The sequence below is a fragment of the Ambystoma mexicanum genome, chromosome 10, assembly GCF_040938575.1.
Source record: "Ambystoma mexicanum isolate Mex_15411 chromosome 10, UKY_AmexF1_1, whole genome shotgun sequence".
Lineage (NCBI taxonomy): Eukaryota > Metazoa > Chordata > Amphibia > Caudata > Ambystomatidae > Ambystoma > Ambystoma mexicanum.
In genome coordinates, this window is record NC_090932.1 from 1,254,579,623 (window position 1) to 1,254,601,076 (window position 21,454).

The 21,454-nt window shown below is 44.2% G+C and overlaps 1 protein-coding gene across 4 annotated transcripts in view; it reads left to right on the forward strand.

Moving 5' to 3' along the window:
• Window positions 1-21,454, forward strand: part of TBX5 (T-box transcription factor 5) — a 409,300-nt gene that overhangs the window by 291,092 nt on the left and 96,754 nt on the right. For all 4 annotated transcript variants that reach the window (XM_069619223.1, XM_069619221.1, XM_069619222.1 and 1 more), the window contains one exon: window positions 12,907-12,998. In XM_069619223.1, the coding sequence (XP_069475324.1) occupies window positions 12,907-12,998 (92 nt within the window). The remainder of the gene's footprint in view (window positions 1-12,906; window positions 12,999-21,454) is intronic.

Genomic DNA, 21,454 nt, shown 5'->3' on the forward strand with positions numbered 1-21,454 from the left:
ATGGCTTTTTCAACAATACCTGAGCAAGAACTATGGCGAGCCAGAATAAGAAGTTGGACTAATTAGTGACATGTTCAAGGATCTTTATTCAAATAAAAAGAAAATGCCTACCTAGTCCTATCGCTATGAGGGGAGTTCCCTGCCTAACAAACTAAAAGTAAGGGTGCTCGTCAAAGTACAAAAGAAATAGTACTTAGTCCGAATCCTATTAACTAACTGGCCGTACCACTTAGGAAAAATATAACAAAAAGGAGTCCGGAGAAATAGCCTGTACTTGGCTTCTGCATGGCCAAACATTTCGATCGCTTTTCCAAGAAGGCTGGATTTTCAAAGTTTACAGATTTCTTGCAGTACAGGCCTCAGCCTCTCTGCTGGTTCCCTATGCCAAGATTTAAGCCTTTACATATTTTCCATACGGTTCCCTTTTCCCAGAAAGACACAGTTTTCTTAACACAATTCCACCATTTCTGACTTGGTGCTTGATAGTTTCCTTGTCTCGTTGTTAAACACTAGAAGCCGCCAACTTCTCTCTCCTCCCAGTTCAGTTCACTATGTTTTGTGTTTCCAGGACTCCCCAAAGTCCTCTGGCCCTCTGACAGACTTACTTTAGTGGGGCCTCATTGGGGTGTCTGCAAGTTTTCCGGGCTCCTGCAACCCTTGCGGCTTCTCCAGCCTTGAAGATTAATGGCTCTCAGTTTTCCAGGGTTCACAAAAGCCCTCTGGTTCTCTCATAGGCTTGCTTTAACAGGACCTCGGTAGGGCATCTGCCTGTTCGGGTTTTCTCGGCTCCCGCAACCCTTGTGGCTTTCCCAGCCTCCGATATCACTGTTTGCCCCTCTCAACGGTGTTATGTCTTCGGAAGCGTTCACTTCTCTTCTGCTGCTCGCAGCTAATGCACTTCTCGTGTGGCGACATGGGATCTGATCTCTCTGCTGTTGTCTGGTTTTGAGGTCAGTTAACGGGCCCCAGTTCCACCACAGCTACTGTGTGGTTGCGCTAACAGGCAAGACGGTAGATTTACCGTCTTTGTCTCTCTCTCTCTCTCTCTCTCTCTCTCTCTCTCTCTCTCTCTCTCTCTCAACCTTGGCTCCTAGGCCGATCAGGATGGCAGGATCTCCTCTGCACAGGATTCTCTCTCCTCCATTCCAAGTTCCTTGTGGTTTTATGTACGTCATCACAAACAAAAGGGGTGTTTTAATCCTCGGACTGTGGAATTCAGGCAGGATGCAGCATTACCTGAAGCCAAAGAGACTGAAGAAATATCACTATTTGGAGAATCAAAAATAGCATCACAAATAAAAAGGGATGTATCGTTGCTCTTTGGCTGGGAAGTTCAGGCGAGATCCAGCATTGCCTGAAGCCAAAGAGATTGAAGAAATATCACTATTTGGGAGAACAGAAGTAACAACAGTCTTTCCAATTCCCATATAAGCGGACAATATACTCTGGACCAGGAGTTCCTTACTGCAATGGGAGTCCTTGCCTTGTTCCCAAGTGGGGAGTCACTCCCAGTGAAGTCCCACTTGGCCATACCCCCAGCGAGGGTCTTGCTGAGCGGGCTCACCTCCCTAGCTTAAAGGGGTTGGCTCCCTTCTGGCGAGAAGAGAAAAAACATCCAGATTCGTCACAGGACACACAGATTGACGCATAGAGAGACACTCATAGTACTACACAACTGTTAAAAGATGCCAGCCCCAACTCTGGCTACCCACACACGGTACAGCACTCTACTGCTCTTGAGCTAGATCTGCTCTTTAAAGAATAAAATAAATGAAATAAACCAACATGAGGCGGAATCCAAAACTCTATTAGCACGACAAGGTAACAGCAGCCCAGATCAAAAAGGGTAGACTAGGCTTCATAATACAAATTAACTCCCAGACATCATCAGCCTCATTCCTAAAAGGACTCAAGAATTCCAGCACAGGGCTTTGCTCCCAGAGGAGCCACAGCTCAAAATACACCCTCATGCAATTCTACATAGTACCTCCCAGCTTTCCTGTCTATTGAACCTGGCCATTTGTGGACTAAGGAATATAATTGTGTTCCTGTTTCGTTGTGCATTTTTCACCAAAACCAAGCTGGGGCTGTTGAAAGTTTAAAAGCCGGACTACTTTGATTCGAAGACATAAATCAGGATATTTACAGAAGGACAGCCCTAGCCCTAAGTACCCTGTTGGTCACAATCCACATTCACCTTTCACAGTCTATTCTTGACTTTGCATCTACTGGCTAATGGCTTGGCAGTCCCAGAATACTGTTCTGGAGTTTGTCTTTTGAAAGAAAGTAAACATAGACATGCTTCAAGGGTCGGCTAGCGATCAAGCCCATCACACAGCCACACACTACTTTTTACTATTAATTTTTTGTTTCTTTAAAACTGCCATCACAGGAATACTTCCTTCAGACACCTTAGAATTTACCCTCCTAATTGTCTGCTATCCTGATCTACGAGCTACTTTGGCTGGATTGGCATGCAGCCAAGCTATCACAAGCACTATTCTTCTTTCATTAACCTGCCCCACCTCCAGTTGAACCCTGCCTTTTCGTACCTCTGCCTTTTCCCCCACCACTTCAGCCCTCCCTTTTTCCTTCCACAGCAGACGATGGCCCAGAGACTCAGGGCAGGGCACAATACTACTACTTCCGACAAGCCTCAGTGCTTTGAAAGTGATGATGTAATGCACGTAGCAGCTATGTCAATATCACATACTTAGTTGTCTGGCACTGTAATAATGCCTCATTCTAGGTTTTGAGAGGACAATTAATTGGCAGCAGTGGGCACAATGAGCAGCAGTGGGCACAGTGTGCTCCCTCTGTGTTATGAAATAAAGGAGGCAGCCTATTCTTAGGCCACTGAACACAGCCTGGTTAGGGAGCTCAGGGTACATTTTCTCACTATGGATGGCTGCATTTTACAATAATTTGATAGCCTACTGCCGAGACAGACAGCACAATTTGCACATCATGTAACAAGGATTGATCAATCTCATCCCTCATCAAGTTACCAAGCAGATATGGCTTATGGAGGATCATGATTACTGCTTCTCCTCCTCATCCCTCTTTCCCTCTTCTCCTTGATTGATCCCTGAATTCCCTTTTAAATGGCTAACTCTTGGTTCTGGCACTTCTGCCAGATTGGCCTGGAACCCCCCATTATTCTCCTGGTTTACGAGGAGGGACATTTCCAAACTTTGTCTGATAAAGTTAAAAGCCAAGCTTGGGCACACCTCAAGTCCATCCCACTATCATGCGCTTACTATTTCTGGAATCACAAAATCTCTGTACTAGAAACATCTCTCACCGAAAATTGCTTGGAATCAGAGGCAGGTTGGACTCCATTTCATTCAGGACAACATTGTTTTGATTCAGTATCAAAGATTACACATGCACCCCTACTGCCACAAGCATTCACCCTAGCCTTCAAAACCGCTAGTACCTTTCCTTCTGCTTGTCTACTCAATCCAATAGTACTCCTGCTCCTCCCACCCTTTTCCTTTCCGCAACACACCAAAGTCTGGTTCAACCCAGGCAGGGGTACAATTCAACACTCTCTGGATAAACTTCAGCACTGTAAGACCACTACAGTGGTGATTAGTACAATATAAAAGCCTTTTAACAGAACATAACTTTTTAAGTATCTTATCAGGTGTATCCATGCAGACATCCTAGTAGTGAGGTACTACTACTAGGGAAGATCAGATCAGAGTCACTGTAGTGAGAGTTACAGATTGACTTGCAGTGGGTGCAGATACCCCTCGAAGCAGACACTGGGAACACTGAGTGCAAAATGACAGTGGAGCAAAACAATGCCAGAAGACATTCACATGAAAGTAACTTTGGGGGACCCCCAGGAGCCAATCACAGTGAAATTAAATAGTATTGGGGAAACACAATGAAGTATTACAAGGTTTGGGAGAAGAGGGGGTTTGCCTGGGGCATGAGCCTTGACTGTGCAGGGAGTCCGCCAGAAGGACTCCTATTACTCACCCTCCCTTGGCCTAGGGCCTGTCACTATGGGGTCAACACCAGTTACCAGCATGTGAATGAAGTGCTGGTGCAGCACTTGTCTTGGTCATGGGGGATGCCCGTCACCTGCCATTATTCTTCCCTCTCTTCTACCATCCAGGATATGTGGATTCCCCATGCTTCTTCCACGTTTGCCTGCTGGAGACAGGGGAAACTTAATCCAAGGTTCAAGGCCACCAGCAGCTATGTTTGCTGCTTCCCCTCCGCCCTCAAGACAAGTGGGCACCATCCATCTCAGTGTTAGTCATTATATAAGGCTCAGAAATATTAAATGCTTTGCGGCTCATCCAAGTTATGAAGTAATGACCTGCTGCTTGCTCACAGATCTCATCAGCACAAGCATCAACCAATTGAGGTATTTTACAAATTAAATTAAAATAATATATTCTGTGGGATTGCCTACTGGAGTACATGCGACACAATAAGGTTGTTACAAGTACATAAGAAATGTAATCCTGGAGGGAAGAGCAAAGTAAAACACATATGGATGCACGGCTTTAAATTAATCATTAGCACCAACAATAAACTGGGCAATATTCCATACCATAATTTTTTAGGACGTCTGCACCATCAAACAATGGGATCAGCAGCAGACAAATGAGCCTTGGTCCTGCAAACAAAAGGTGCAGTCCAGTCTTAACAGCTCTGCCATATCGTTTCTGCAATGGAACACAAGCCACTACAGCCAGTTTTAGGCCTTATGGGCTATCAGTTTGGGAAGGAGTGTTCTCATGGTTGGAAAGAAGAAGACTGGTTTGAATATATATGTATTTATTTTATTTATTGTTATTAGTCAATTGACTTAAATAAATACTTAAATCACATCAGATACACATAATTCAGTCAGTAAGTAAATATGACAAAATTATTATCATATCATACGCATCGAATTTGTTAAACTTCATGTACTAAAAAGTCCTTTTACAAACTTAAAACCATCCTAAAAACTACAACGATACTATATTAAATATTTCTTAATCAGAAGGAGCAATCTTTTTGGTTCAAGCACCGATTCGCTACATTAAAGCCCATTAAATGTGCAAAATATGCAACAGTACATTGTGCAAAACTATATTTCATTTAGACATACAGTCAGTTATTCAAACAGTTGCATGATCCAGACACTATATTCAAAGCCCTACCATCTATTGCTCATGACTCATGACATAAACTACAATACTGCAGTTCCAGTGGGAAGCATCTTGGCTATGCTACTCAATATCCTATATATTGCAATGTGCACCGCAACTTTATGAGAATTCGAACAGTATACCCACAAATCAGTTGATTGATGTTATCGTATCTGAACACAAAGTTCTCATAAGTGCAGATATATACTGTACTCAAATTTGGGCACTCAGTAAAAAAATGCTTTGACGTTTCCATGCTATCTTTATATTTACAAATTTGACAGTATCCATTTTCAACCAGGATTTCCAGTTGTGACCCCAGTACAGTTAATATCTCGGAAATTGGTTAATCCGTAGGCGCAACATAAACCAGCGTACCTCCAGATTAAGACAATACCATGTACTGTTGGGGACTCTTGTATCCGTGGGTGTCCGGACATTTCATCGACAACAATTGGTCGACAGGACATTTGGTCGACGTAATTTCGTCGAAAACCAAATGGTCGATTTTTTTTTAATTTATATATTTATTTTTAAGGTTGTAGTTTAGGGAAAAAGGGTTTTTTAGAAAAAAAAGGGGGTTGGGGGGACCCCCCCAAAAAAAGGGGTAAAATAAATAAAAAATTCGACCATTTGGTTTTCGACGAAATTGGTTCGACCATTTGTCCAGTCGACCAATTTTTTTCGATGAAATGTCTGGTAACCGTGAACCACGTTAAAATAAGCTTTTAGCTGTTGGTATCCACTCCTGATGGACTAGTTTGTGTACCAGTTTATTGCCTGGAAAGTTGTTGTTAGAAATCGTCAAATATGGCACCTTTATGGTGTCCACTTGTCCCACAGTTTGATCCCAAGATTTTCAAAATAGGGCATAGAGGCATCATTTTAGCCTTCAAATATAACTCCACCCTTCTTCTTTCAACCTGCCCCCCTAATGAAATGAAATCTAACTCAAGGCGTAACACCTCCATTGGAACGGAAGGGTCGCAGCATAGTAGCTTTCTCCAGCATACCCCCCAGGCAATTTAGCCATCCCAAATCCTTCATAGTCAGCGCCTTAAGGCTGTATAAAATTGCAGGACAGAAACAGTGCCTATAAAGGATTAGTATGCCCTCAAGGGAATATCCTGCAGACTGTCAGGCAAAGTTATAGAAAAGATGGGTCATCTGTACAGCTTTCCTCTTTTCATTTGCGATAATGTGAGAATAGTTGGTCTCCGCACTCATCTCTAGACCAAGATAGGGATAACGATCCACGTACTCTACACTGCATACTCTACACTGCCAAAAAAAGGTATCAAGCTTCACCCTGTTCACCATTTTTCCAGATTTCCAGATATTAAGAGGATCTTCGTTTTTTGCAGATTTACCTCAATATCATTTTCCTCAGCATATCTGGCCAGTGAGTTTAATTTAGCTCTACAGTCACTCAATGTATGATCAAGAATAACGAGGTCTTCCGCATATAACATGTAGGTGATTCTTGTTTGGCCAATCCTGGGAGGGCACCAGAGGCAATCCACATTCTCTCAGGAAGGTCAGAGATGTATATGTTGAAAACAAAGGGGGCCAACACGCAGCCCTGCTTGACCCCCACCTGCTAAGCAATACAGATGCAGATAGACCTCCATTGTTTTCCAACCTGCCTCTTGCTCCCGTCCCTTCATGAAGCTTCTCTGTGATATCTAAGAGCCACCCAGGACAACCCAACAACTTCATTTTATTACAAGGATTGCCCTGTTAACGTGGTCAAATGCTGATTTTATATCGACAAATGCAATAAACAAGACTGGGGCATATTTTTTTGCTGCCTCTAAAATAAGGAGATCAAGCAGGCATATATTATGGATAGTTGAGGAACCGGGCCGGAAACCGGTCTGAAAATCATACATAATATTCTCAGTTAAGACACAGGCCTCTAACTCTTTCAAGACAAAGCCCACAAACAGCTTCCCAGTCATGTCCAGCATGGGAAGCAGCTTGTAATATTCTGGCATGGCCCTGTCTCTCTTCTTATAGACCGGGAGCAGCACAGCCTCCATGTGGACAGAACGGTATGCTCATTGCAGACCCTGTCAAACAAGGCCTTCAAGTAAGGTAACCAACCCTCAGGATCACTCCTTAGGACCGTATTAGCTACGACATTTGGGCCAGGTGCCCGAGATGACTTTGCATTTTTAATGGCTGCCAATATGTCCTGTGTAGAGATATCCATTGGCCATATTTCCCCACCCCCGGTGTTACTAGGGCACAAAGACAACGCTTTTGGAATCATCTTACCACCAACAAAGCTCAGCCATGTGATTTTGCCAATAGTATTAAGAATCTGCTTCTCCTTATTTCCCTTGGCCGCAGTGAACATTTTCCATATAGATCTCGAATTTCCACTCCCGAGGCTCCAATCATTGGTTGCCACTGTACATTTAAGGCCGAGTTCTTCCAATAACCTAACCAACATCGATAGGAGTTCTTAATCCTGTTAATTTCACCATGTAACATAGGGCCCAGTGGTATAGTCTTTCTCAGCCACCTGATCTCTGCGCATATTTATTTTGGAATTGCGTATGGCTATGTCGAATGGTTTCCTGCTTATGTTTTCCACCACCAACGACTGCTTAGGCTCGACAGATACCACGTCGGCAATGAGAGAACTAAGCCAGGTCTCCATCTCGTCCACAGTGGAAGCTCGATATTTCTGCCAATCATCCTGATCAACAGCTTTTATGGCTGCTGTAGCCCTAGCTGTCCTAGCCCCTACTCACTGAATTAGATTTCCCGAATGACTCAGTGTTAGGTATTTTAGACAAGAGCCCAAGAGTGTCCTAACCAGGAGCTGCAGAGTCAGATTTAAGTTAGAATGATCGCTATGCTCACTCCAAGTTATCTCCAGATTCTGCGATAGCATCGCAACCAAAGTAACAGTCCAGTGTGGCCTTACTTTGGCTGCTCCTCCAGGTCTGAGCACAAGGAGTGTCCCCTCTGGCACGCCCGTTTAATAGGACAAACTCCCATTCCTTTAGGGAGGCAACATATAATCGGGCCGATGCATTCGCCCTTTCGGTTTTCGGAGATTGTAACCTCTTTGTCTACTCACAGGGGGTCATTATGACCTTGGCGGTAAGGGGTTAACAGCGCCGGTAATGGTGCCGGAGCCGTCAAACCCTTACCGCCCCATTACGAGTCTGCCCGCGGGACCCGCAAATGGCGCCTGGTAAAAACAGATGCCCTTGGCGGGTGCCGATAGCAGACCAGGGAGCTAACAACGGTCCCGTTATTAACAGGCCCGTTGTTAGCTCCCTCCCCATTCCCATTGAGCCCTATGGGGGCTCAATGGGAATGAGGATGTACCGGGTCCGTGTTCCTTGAATGAGGAATTACCGGGTCCTCCAAGGTTGGAATGGCCCGGTAATTCCTCATTCAAGGAACCTGGACCCGTTAAAGGGGGTAACCATGCGCAAATTGCGGCATGGTTACCTCCAAGGTCGTAATAACCCCCACAGTCTTAATCAACATATTTACTGAGTTAAGCAATATCTGCTTTATGTGGCCTCGGTGCATGCGCCGCAGACACAAAGTGAGCAGCACCAGCAAAAGAGATAAATAACACTATAAAAGTCAATCCAGTAGTAAAAGTCTTTACCTTGTAAGCAAGGATTTGGACGTTTAGAGCGCCGCCTCGTCATTCCTCAGCGAACCACTGGCAAACCACTTCCTCACTCCAATTAACCGCTCCACATTCCGTGGTAATTTGAGGTTCAAGAGGTTTACGCTGTTTGCTCAGAACACGCCTCCAACAGTAAACAGCAAAGAAATCCTGGCGAAACATCAGCAAACCAATTCCTCACTCCACTTAACCGCTCTGCGGTAATGTGAGGTTTAAGAGGTTTATGCTGTTTGCTCAGAACACACCTCCAACAGTAAACAGCAAAGAAATCCTGACAAACCACTGGCAAAATATCAGGCTGCCCAGAGCTTAATTGGATTTGTAAACGCACTACTGGTGTGATAGAAAGGTATAAACCAGGTCTGCCTTCAGCCACTCGATTTATAAGCACTATGTGTATCCTTCACTAACGTCCTGTTAAAAACAAGCATTGGCATAGCCAACAGTTTGGCATGTGCTATAAGTATTAAGTATTTGCCAGGCACTACTATTATTTTTATTTATTTTGAATGTGTAAAGTGCACTGCAGCCCATAGGCATCGAGGCGCTGTTGCAAGCAAATGATTTAGTTACAGCTTTATGGAGGATCGGTCAAGGGTTACAGAGAGCAGAACCTGTCATAATGAAAATTAGGCCAGTTACAGATGTGCAGGAAAAAAACTGTGATCAACATACACAGTAATGTATCAGTACATTTAAGCAAGTTGAAGTAGCAAGGTGGTCAACCAACAACAGGGGCTTTTTATACAAAAGGCCAGGTTTTGAAGGCCTTCCTGAATGCTGTGTGTGACTCGATGCTCCTTATGTTAGTAGGTAGGGAGTTCCATTGAGAGGCGGCGATGAAGGGGAAGCTCGAACCGCCTACGCATGACCTGGAGATTTTGGGAACAGTGAACCTGTTAGAGTAGGCCATTCTAGTAGTAGTAGTAGGTCTGTCCGAGAAGGGGTTAGCAAATCTCTGGGAAAGATACAAGGGTTCCTTGTTGTTTAGACATTTGTGTGAGATGGCAAGAATTTTGAAGGTGATGCGTTCCTTGATGGAAAGCCAGTGGACTTGTTTCCTGGTGGCAGTGATATGTTCCCTTTTAGAAATGCTGGTGGCTGCACGTAGGGCGTTATTCTGTATGGTCTGAAGTTTCCTGATGTTTTTTCCAGAGGTGCCTGTCAGTAGGGCAGTGCAGTAATCTAGCCTTGACCCAATTATAGCCCTTGCTATAGTGAGGCTGTTCTCTTTGAACAGGAAAGGTCTTGCTGCGTTGATTAATTTAACATGATATGAAGCCGCAGATGCAATTGCATTGACTTGTCTGTTCATGGTGCGATTAGAGTCTAAGTAAACCCCTAATGTTTTTACTGCCTGCAGCACCGGGATAGGTGTGCTGTCAATGGTGAAGGAGGTGTCTCTTTCGTCCAGTTTCTGTGGGGTTGCCGGGGCCGCAATAAGAAGCAGTTCTGTTTTTTCTTCATTGAGGCAAAGCCAATTATCTGCCATCCATGTTTGAATTTTGGAGTAAATGGAGTATAGTTGCTCCAAGTCAATGTCGTAGTCGCCGGTGAGGGGGATGATCGCCTGCGTCTCATCCGCGTAGTTGGTATATGATATACCTTGCTCATCCAAATACTTGAAAAGGGGCTTCATGAAAAGGTTGTACAGGGTGGGAGAGATGCAGGAGCCATGCGGGACGCCGCATTTGATAACACCTGGGTTGGCGCATGATTGGTCTGAAAAAAATTGCATGGCTCTGCCCTGGAGAAATGAAGCAATCAATTCTGTGGCCTTGGTGGAGAAGTTAGCTGAGGATGATAGGAGGCGGCAGAGGGTGCTATGATCGACCAGATCAAACGCTGCTGTTAAGTTGAGAAGTAAAAGGAGAGCTGGTTTGCCAACATCAATTTGATTTTTAAGGTCTAGGAGCGCAGTTTCCGTCCCATGTCTTGGGCGGAAGCCTGACTGGCTTAGACCAAGGAGGTTATTGGACCTGAAAATAAGCAGACTTGCCTAGTACTTTTAGAAAGAAAGGGGCTGTGGTAATGTGTCTATAATTCCCCGGGACTGTAGGGTCCGGTGACAGTTTCTGCAGAAGCGGAGGTACCCAGGCTTCCTTAAGACATGTTGGGACAAGCCCTGCAGAGAAAGAGGCGTTGATGAAAGCTGTCAAGAAGCAGGCCAGTGGGGAGCACTGTCTTTGATGAGCTGTGCTGGACAGACGTCTACTTTACAGTTGGATGGCTTAATAGTTTTGAGAAGGGAAGTGATTCCTATTCGTTCATTTCTTTGAAGGAAAATGGAGGGGATTCATGGGAGGTCCTACAGTGGAAGTCAGTGATTTGTTTGCTCAAAGCCTGCTGATGGCCAATAATCTTGCTTTGTAGTGGGTTAAGTTTGTCAAGTAGAGGGTGGAGCGGCTGCTGTTGATTCCAATTCTCTGAAAATAGAGAAGATTTCTTTGGACCCTGATTTAGCATTGGCTATCCTTGTATTGAAAGAGTTGCTCTTGGCTGCGATGATGGATTTTTTATATTCTTTGGCTATGGACCTGAATGATGCTTCAGTGGCGTGTGAGAGGCTCTTTTTCTGGCACGCATTTCAGGGAGATCGGCGGAGAACCAGGCGTTGATGTGTTTATTTCATTAGATGCCCGGATACTCACCTGCTAGGATCAATGGACAGTTAATACAAATATGGCATTCCCTGGCAAGTTCCTTGCCCCATGCCTACACAACAGCTCAAACAATTAGCAAAACAATTGTCAGTTGGCATTTTATTTAATTGTCTTTATGGCTTTCATTGTTTTCTATTAGTAGCCAGCGAGGGTCAATCAGAATGTAACAAACATTCTGATTGGCCCTCGCTGGGGCATTACCCGACCGGGAATCCCTTGGCCGGATTCCTACACTTTGTTCCCGGCAGGGGCGTGGCAGCCCCTCAGCCAATGAGGAGGCTCGAAATGGGGGAATCCCCACTCTGAGTCTCCACATGGCTGGAGGCTGCCATCATTCCCTGCCGGGGATTCAGGTATTTTCTTTCTTCCCACCCACTCCCCAGCAAACTACCCCCTCCTCCCCTCCCAACCCCACTTATCTTCTCTTTTTCTCCTTTTTCAGGAGTGAACGCGCTGGGAACACTTCTGTACCCAGTGCATCTGCTCCAGGTGGCCACCATGGAAAGGGAAAACGTACTCAGTTCTCCCTTTCCCGGCGTGCATTTTTTAAAGATTTTTTTTCTGTTACGAAAAAATGCTCTTAGTACCCCAATCTTGCGGGCTCGGGTACTAATAGCAATAAGCCCTGAGCTGCGGGAGCATTACCTGACACGGTAATGCCCCCGCGGCTTATTGCTTAAATAACACAGGTTCGATATGAGCATTACTGCCGGTGCTGCAGCTCTGTACAATGGCATATGACAGAATATGTCTTAGAGCTCATTAAGAGTGATACATGTTCAGGGTCGGACTGGGCCATAAGATTGTCTCGGGCACCAATGAAAAAGTGTCCCACAGTTGCAAATGACAATTCATTCCGTTTGTAGCAGACTGTTTGAGTATTACCCAAGGGGGAGGTTTTTGATAAAATGTGATGCAAATTTTGCATGTTAAAGAATACTTATTCAGTAACACTGGTCAAAACTACTAACAGCATAGTGAGGTAACCCATCAAACTGGCCCACATTGGCCAGTGGTGTATTGGGTTCGGCCATGGGACTATTGCCCGATAAGCTAGTCCGACCCTGTACACGTTAAAAGCAAGGTGTTTCCTACACGCACGTTGTTAAAATACTTAACTCATCTCTGCACCATTACTCAAATGTTAAATATAAGGAAGGCAACCATCATCCTGATTCATGGAATTATTTGTGCGTAAAATGCAGATTTTCCGCGCCATTCTGTCCGAAACTCATCATACCTCAAACAGGCATTTTCGGGCAGAATGGCACGCAAATCTGCATTTTACGCGCAGATAATTCCATGAATCAGGCTGCATGTTGGACATGTGCTTGTAATATTATGCATTGAAAGACTTCCAGGTCATAGAAAGCATAGATTAACATTGCTGCCATTCAAACTTGTTTATGACTTTATCCAGATCACACAACTGAAAATTGAGAACAACCCGTTCGCAAAAGGATTTCGAGGTAGTGATGACATGGAGCTGCACAGGATGTCCAGGATGCAGAGGTAACATATTTGTGGCATTTCTGTATTTGTGGCATTTCTGTTCATTAGGTCAGAAAACGTATTAACTCATGTTTTAATTTAATTTGTGTTGATTTGAAAGTTTAAATCTCTGCTGGTTTATGTGAGACAAAGATTTTGTGAATTAATGATGACAATGGAGAAACGAGAAGAAAATCACAGACATTCATTTTGTGCAAAGTATTCCTACTTGCAGAAATGAAAGAGCGACTAACTGGTGCTCTCTTATTTGGTTTGTTAAAAAAATGTTTGACAAGAACCAAATGAGAGTGTACATGCTGATGCACGCTGCTTATGAAATCGATATACCTGTGCCTCTTGTATGCACAGGGCAAAAGAGCCATGGAGTAATAATCACAGCGAGTTCAGTGGATCAATCATTAAACGTATAACTGGTTATTATTATAGGCATACTTTAAAAAAAATCCTCTAAAGTGAATACAATAAATAAACCGAAAACATTCTTATTTCTACAGTAAATGTTTTGTCTTTTCTTGGGAGTGTCTATGAAAGGAATACATAGCCAAATAGCCTCCACCTAGCAAAAAATCCTCATTAAGGAATATATCTATGCAGATTCCGGCTCAGTCCACAGTTCCTGTGGCCTCTAGAATTTTTTCAGGGAGAATTGAATGCTTTAAAGAAACTAGCAATGTGCTGATCTATGAAATAAATCCCTGGTTCTGAGCTATAACTACAGATTATTTCAGAGTTAGCACATTTTTTGTGCTAAGAGTCTTTGCAAGGGCTGTTCCTTAATCCCACTCTGTCTTGAGGCAACAAAATCCCATTTGGAGAAAGGATGGCACCAAGTCCTGTAATTGCTGTAAAAAAGCTTTCACTGCAGCTGTCGTTGCTGATGATGTCTGAACTCATTTTCCCCTTAGCTACATTCCTTCCCATATCATCAGTACCTACAGTGATCCTCCTGGCTGCTGGACCTGGACAATGCTGTCCAGGTGAGGTTATGTAACTTGACTGAGTCTATAGAGAAATTCTATGCCAAACACAGCAATTCCTCTGCGCTTCTGTCTTTTGGTTGCCCTTGACCAAGTGCTTGGCCTAGGAGGCCTCATCCAGAAAACTACAGAAATTGTCTACTGCGTCTCAAACAGCATGAGCACCGTTGCCCACGCCGATTTTGTGGTTACTAAGTATGTTACTATGTACTAAGGTTCTGGACATAAACCTTTGTACATAGCGCTTAAAATGAAATAGTGATACTTACTGGTTGTACCCAAGACAATAAATAGCTCATCATAGTTGGGAGTGTGACCATTGATGTACTGAGAAATCATTTGAGCCTGTTCCACGAGTTGTTTTTCAGCCTGTTGTGCCATTGCAGGTGGGGAAAAAACACAAACACGCTTTGCCCCACCCCAAAATGCTAGGCAACATCCTTTCTGAACAAGACATCTGTAGTGACATAGCAAGTTTTAGTAAATTATGTTTTTGATAGGTGACCAGAGTAAGTAGTTATGATTAATTCACACATTTTACATCCCTCACTCTACAGTGTTGCAAGTCAACCTGATGGGGCACAGATAGGGCCAGACATTAATCCCAAGCTTGCTTTGCATATAGATCCAAACTAAAACTCACTCAGGATGATCGATGAAGTCCAATGAGATTGAACTCTCAGGAAATAAACATCCCAATCTTTATGGTTTAAATGGAGAAGGTGCCACCAGCGCTCAAGTCAAGGAAACACGCAGGGGGACGCAGTCCCCCCACTTTATTCAGAGGGTGGACTCAGTCCCCCCAGCTAAAAGAGATGTCCTTTTGAATTCATGCAGACCTCGGTGATCAAACCACAGTCGTGAGGTTTGTAGGCTGGACACTTCACCACTGCACTATATAACCTGATAAAAAATAACAACTAAAGGTAAAATATCCTATTCCGGTACTTCAAGTCCCAGAAATGTAAACGTTTTTAAAAACACTACTGGAAGAAAATATCCGGTCTTGATTTTGTGTGTGTGTTGGTTTTATGAAAGGCAAATGCCATTCGTCCTGTTCAATTTGGGTGGTTATGCAAAGCCAATTTAATGAAATGCGCATATTTCACCTTGATATGCTAATTTCTGGCGACATCACATCCGATTGCGTTTGTTGGTGAGTCCCCCCACTTTAATTTTTAGGACTTGACCCCTCGTTGCCACCCAGTATATCATAGGATCACCACAAGATGCAGGCTGCTATATTACACATTGTAAGTGAGCATTCTAGTGTTTTCCAAGATGGTGTCAGTGAGACTTCCCGGCATCTACTTATTGCAGAGTTCATGTCAGTACGCTGTATTGCTATTTTTACGCTCCTGCTACCTGAATTCCGCATTTCATATTAGCCCAGTATTTCTTCCTGAGCTCTGGGCTTTTCTTGTTCCAGCGTCGATTCTCCGTAATATTCTACCTTTTCTTCCTCATTTTTTCTTGCATTCTGCCTTTTCATCTCTGATTACTCTACTGTTACTCTGCCGTCTCTTCGGCATTCTAAGGTACTCTATCCTTCATACTTCCGTTCCCTTTTAAGGAGATTGAATTCTCTTTTTATCTTCCGCTTTGCTTACCGTGCCTTCAGTACACGTCTAAGCGCTGCTCTTCTTTTTCCTCTCATTTCTTCTTGTTCCTACGCTCCTCCACTGTTTCTCCTCCTCTCCTCTTCCTACTTTCCCTTCCATCCATTGCATTTCGTTCTCACCCCTTCTTCTCTGTTTGACTTCTTCTTCGATTGCTAAGTAACCCCTTCTCTTGGTTCCATGTAATAAAAAAGCAGCGAAAATGGCAGTTTAAAACAAAATTGCAGCAAAAAGGTTGTGGTGGTGCCCCTGCAATCCATGTAACGGATGCGGGGGACACCTCCGCAACCCGCTGACCCATTATACAGCACAAGGGGAGCAATGGACACCCCTGCAACACCCGCTCCCCTTGTGTGGTATAATGGAAAAACCTTTACCAGGTCACACCACAGCCTTTTTGCTGCGATATTTTGGCGACCATATTACTGGATACCCTTTTCTTATCTGGGAATCCTCCAGATCTTCGAACTTTGTGAATAACAAGACTGATATTCCACAGGCTTACCTTTGGACTACAACTCCTGTTGACCACAATCGGACTACAAACTCCACTTGCCTCAGTCATCAGGTTTTATTCCCTGTGAGGGTTTCCCGAAGGCGTAGACCACTGGGAGCAGAGGGTTATGTTCACCATTGAACACTGAACACCTGGTGGCACTCACCCCCAAGCATCCATATCCTACTGTTACGAACTGTGAGTTATCATTTGGCTGCCCACATCTGAAACCTAAGACTGAACATTGACTGTGGTTGCTTCTGGTCCAGTGCCAAATACATGTAATATAGCATTTCGGACTAGACAGCCCCCTATGGCTTTTTCGCCTTCTGCAGTGACCTAGCAGACTTTCCCACTGTAAAACATGGAGAGGCTGAGAGAGAAAAGCAGGTTGCTTTCCTGAATGAGCGTTGGAGCCCATCAGCCCTGTGGCAGACTCAGCCGAGCAATCTGAATGGCAGCACCCGTGTGTATCTCCAGGGACAGCAGCTCATATGTGGCCTGCACAAATGTTAAATATCTACAAATGGATGCCTGCACAGACAGTAGTCGCAGCAAGCACAGGCAATAAGGGCATCTCAGGTTCAGAGCATCGGCATGCGTACAACATTGGATACCAAGTCTCTAGCCCGCGGATGCCCTTTAGGCCCCTTATGGTGCTTGGTGGTTAAAAAAAAACTCCTTGAGAGAGGGAATTGTTTCCCTAAATGTAAATATTACAGCTTTTTCATATTTAATTTCACACAAAAAATCAGAAAATATCTGTAAAATGTGGCATTTTGATCCATTTTTAAAACCTCTTGAGTATGTTTGGGCTAGGCTCCCTCACTCACTCTGATCCGGGGAAATATCTATTCCCTAGCACTTAAAAACATTCAACAACTGCCAAAGTATAAGGGTAATAGGGGAGGGTCAGGAACAGGAGAAGAATGGACTGCTTCACGCCATAATGACGTTTGGCAAAGACAATGAAGTGAAAAAGGGACTGTCGATGATATAGAACAAGAAGACACAGAGAGGACCATCGGATGGGGTAGACTATGAAAGAAAGGCTGGTCAGGGACAGAGGAAAGGGGCACAAAGGGTGGGGGACAGGTAGGAGAAGCTTGTTGGGATAGGTTAGCAGGGAAATTACATTGAAAGAGAAGAAGATTCAAGAAATGGGGAGGGGCCAGAAGCTGCCTGTAGCAAAAAACACATTATACACAGGAGAATTGGATGGTGCTAATAGAAGAAGAGATGCCCAAAGGATCAAACACTAATGAAGGGAACTAGGGCAGGGCTTTCTTTCTGGAAAACAAATTGACAACAATTGTGCATGGAAAAAGTAGCAGGATGAAAGCAGTGTGAAAGCTGTGGTACATGAAATAACATTGTGCTCGCCTATGGCAAAGTGAATGGTCAAGGGATGTCAATTCTTGCTGTGGCACATATGGGATTTAAGATCCATGATGATGCAAAATGTTATGAACTTAACAATAATTCAAATAATGCATCAGACAAGGGCAGGATATAAATGTTTCGCCTGTTGTTGGTTATAGTTACAATTTCCTAAGTGGAGCGTGATAAGGAGGTTATAGGATATACAATATGTTGATTAAGGAACATAAACTGAAGCCTAGTTCTAGGATGCTAATGCAGAAGTCAGAGGTCTCAGAAAGGGGCCTTTTGTGGGTTTCACCATAGAGCGCTATCAGCGACCTTCATGGATCCCTTCACGAATTTCTACTTAGAGCTTCTGCTGGGAAATCCTGACAGGGTGAAGGATAAGATAAAACAGCGGGACTGGATTGATACCATAGAGAGTATGAGGAGGGCTAAGAGATCTGCCTGCTTTACAGTGATTGATAAATGATTATCAATGCTCCCTGCCTATTTAAAAAAATCTCCAGATCTGCGGCTGGCATTAGCTATCCTTAGATTTTATCTAAATCTTCCAACGACCCTTGAAATCCAGGCTACAAGGGACATTGAAGGGAAAATACTACCGAATTGTGACAAATGTGATAATACCGGTAATCAGACATCTAAACACTTACTATCAGATTGTCCAGGCACTTGGAGTATGAGGGTAAGAAGATTTGGTAGGTGTGTCCATCATCCGTTATGGTTAAATACCATTGATGTTTGGGGGAGACTATCTTCATGCCATGAGTCTGCTCTCTCAATGGAACTTGTTAGAGCTCTGAGGGACCTTAATTTGATTAAGAATTGAGTGGAGAGGAGGAGAGAAAGAGGTGAAGGGTGATTGGATGCCACAGGGGGACGGATTAGTTTTCTCCACTTTTCAGTCTTTTTTTGATGTTCTGTTCCAATGAGTAATTTATTTTAATTTAGTCTCTATGAGACCAAAGACTTCAATTTTGGATAAATGTGTACTCCCATTTCTCTGCTCTGCTCTTTCTTTTTTCTTTTTTAGTTTTTCCCTTATTTGCTGTTTTTTATACACTCTATAGTCTGTGTTGAAATTTCTTGTTTATCAAAGATAATAATTTGGGAATTGGAATGTTTCTTAAATTGTTTTTAATGTTGTAATTTTATTTTGTTGTATGTTTGCTTGTGAAAAGTGTTTAAAGTCAATTGTTGGCTATGGCACGATAAAAAAAAAAAAAAGCTTCCATAGAATGAATCACCAAGACAAATGGTATGGCTCTCTCATGAAACAGAATACATTATAAAATCACATTTTACCATAAAGACATCTGGATGAGGCACACAACAACAAGCTGATCACCCTACCTACACCCTATCAAGCTAACATATCCCTCTTGTCGTCCTCTTAGAGCAACGCCTATTCCTTGAATCTCCTCCATCTTCTCCTCCACTAAACACTCTCTTGTACTTTGAAGTGCTCAATCTCTCTTTTTTTGTATTGGGATTTGGTTTTAATTAAAAAAAACTTTTCACATATAGAATACAACAGATTACGAAAATAATGAATCATATACGTTTTCAACAAAATCAATAAAACAAAATACTCACTTCAATTCATCAATTATATCAAACAATGCATTACTGTAACGCTCACCTGACTCCCACGGAGGCGCTGGCCTGGTTAGCGCTGCTGTGACCTCTTCTAAGGTGATGCGCAGGGTTCGGAAGACGGACTGGACCGGGCCCCCAAATCTGGCTTGTCTGGCTCGCAGAAGTATCCTTCTGTAGGCGAAAATAGGGGATTAACTGCCTGCGGGGTAATGCAATCAGCCTCCCACTTTCCCCTCTCACCCTCTTCGAAACCTTTCTATGATTCCTCGTAGCGTCTCACCTTAGGGTCTGGAAGGACGAGCTCTCCATCCTGCTTCTGATGCAGGGGCGCGTTGGTAGGGGCCGGGGTCCGGAAATGCCAGGATGCAGCCCGGAACCGAAATGAAGAGGGAATGAATCAACAGGTAAGTCTTAACATGGAGATTTAGCTTTCCTTATTCCCTTCTCTCTCTCACCTTTTGCTCTGGTCTTTTTCTCCCTAGGCGCTGGGGCGTGACTGCGAATCCGGATGATCGCTGCTGAACATGGAGGCGCCCAGTAAAGGTGAGTGGAATGCAGCGCTGCAGCGATCGACGCGATTAGCTTTTAAATAAAAGTCTTCCTTTTCAGGATTGTCGGCGAGATGTCTCCGGGATGCGGATTTAGCAGGTAAGGACTTTTCCTTCTTCTGTTCTCTTCTTCTCTTCCTTTGCAGGTGATCCAGGATGCTGGCAGGCGTGGCAGAAGTCAGGATGCAGGAGCAGACACGGTGAGCGTCCAGCTGCTAGATGCAGAACAACGCGAAGCACGTGTGGCTGTTCGGGTGGGGTTTAAATAGCCTTGGAAGAAGTTCCAGGTATGTATCCTTCCTCCAATCAGGTATGTATCCTTCCCCGACCACGCCCGGATGGTAAATTAGTCCCACAGGTAAAGTAGTTCCTTTCAGGCCTCAAGGAGGCCGGGATCCTGCAGCATGGTCTTCATCAGTTAAGTGCACCCAAGCACATCCATAATGAGCCTGGCGCCTATGGCGCCAGGACTGATGTCTTTTATGAGCCTGGCGCCATAGGCGCCAGGACACTGTCCAAAGGGCCCCTATATGGGGTTGCTGGGTACTTCCTTGGGGACTGGATGTCCGCTTTCGGGGACGCAGGGCTTGAACCGGCTCCACGGGAGCGGGCATCATGACAGCACTCCCCCCCAAGGCCCCTCCCAAGGTTGTTCCCTCCGGGGGTTTTGGTTTGTCTGGGAAGAGTCGGTGGAATTTCCTGACTAATCGAGGTGCATGCACATGGTCGCTGGGTTCCCACGACCTCTCCTGAGGTCCGTACCCCTTCCAATCAATTAGGTAGAACAGTTTTGACCTAAACATTTTTGAGTCTAAAATGTTCTTCACTTCGATTTCGAGCTCCCCATCTATTAGAATAGGTTCTGGAGGTTTGAGTAGTCGGGTTCCGGGTACCACTGGTTTCAGAAGTGACACATGAAAAACAGGGTGAATTCGCATACTAGCTGGTAAATCAAGTTTAACAGCCACTGGGTTAATTATTGCCGTAATAGAATAAGGTCCCAGATATTTTGGGTTAAAAGTTCGAGGCCCTTTCAGTGGTAAATGTCTGGTAGCAACCACACTTGCTCCCCAATCTGATACGGAGGTGCTTCACTCCGATGTAGATCAGCATTCTCCTTGTATTTTCTCTTGGCTTGTTGTAAATGCGTAGTTGCCTCTTTGAAGGCTTGGGTAATTGTAGAATGCAGATGTTCTACTGCAGGCATTCCGAGGTTCTGAGGTGAGTCAAGGTTTGAGGTTCGAGGGTGATGCACAAACAAAGTATAAAAAGGACTGTGGCCAGTTCCAGAGTGTACCGAATTATTATATGCGTATTCGGCTATCCAAAGAATGTCTTTCCAGTTGCTTTCAGATTGCTGTAACATACACCGTAAGTATTGCTCAAGGGTCTGATTTGTCCTCTCGGTCTGACCATCGGTCTGAGGGTGGTGACTGGTCGATAATCTTACGTCGATCTGCGCCATTTGACAACATTTGCGCCAGAAGTGGGAAATGAATTGGCTTCCCCGGTCAGAGATTAGTATAGATGGGAATCCATGTAGCCGAACAATATTTTCGAGGAATTCTTTGGCTAGGACAGGAGCTGAAGGTAAACCTTTCAAAGGAATAAAGTGGGCCATTTTAGAAAACAAATCCACAATTACCAGAATAGTATTGTACCCCGAACAAGGAGGCAGGTCCGTAATAAAATCCATTGATAGGGTGTGCCAGGGTGCTGGCGGTATGTCTAGAGGTTGAAGGAGACCGGCTGGTCTTTTCTTTTGACTTTTATTTTGGGCGCAAACACCACAGGACATAACAAAAGATTTAACATCTTTTCGCCAAGAGGG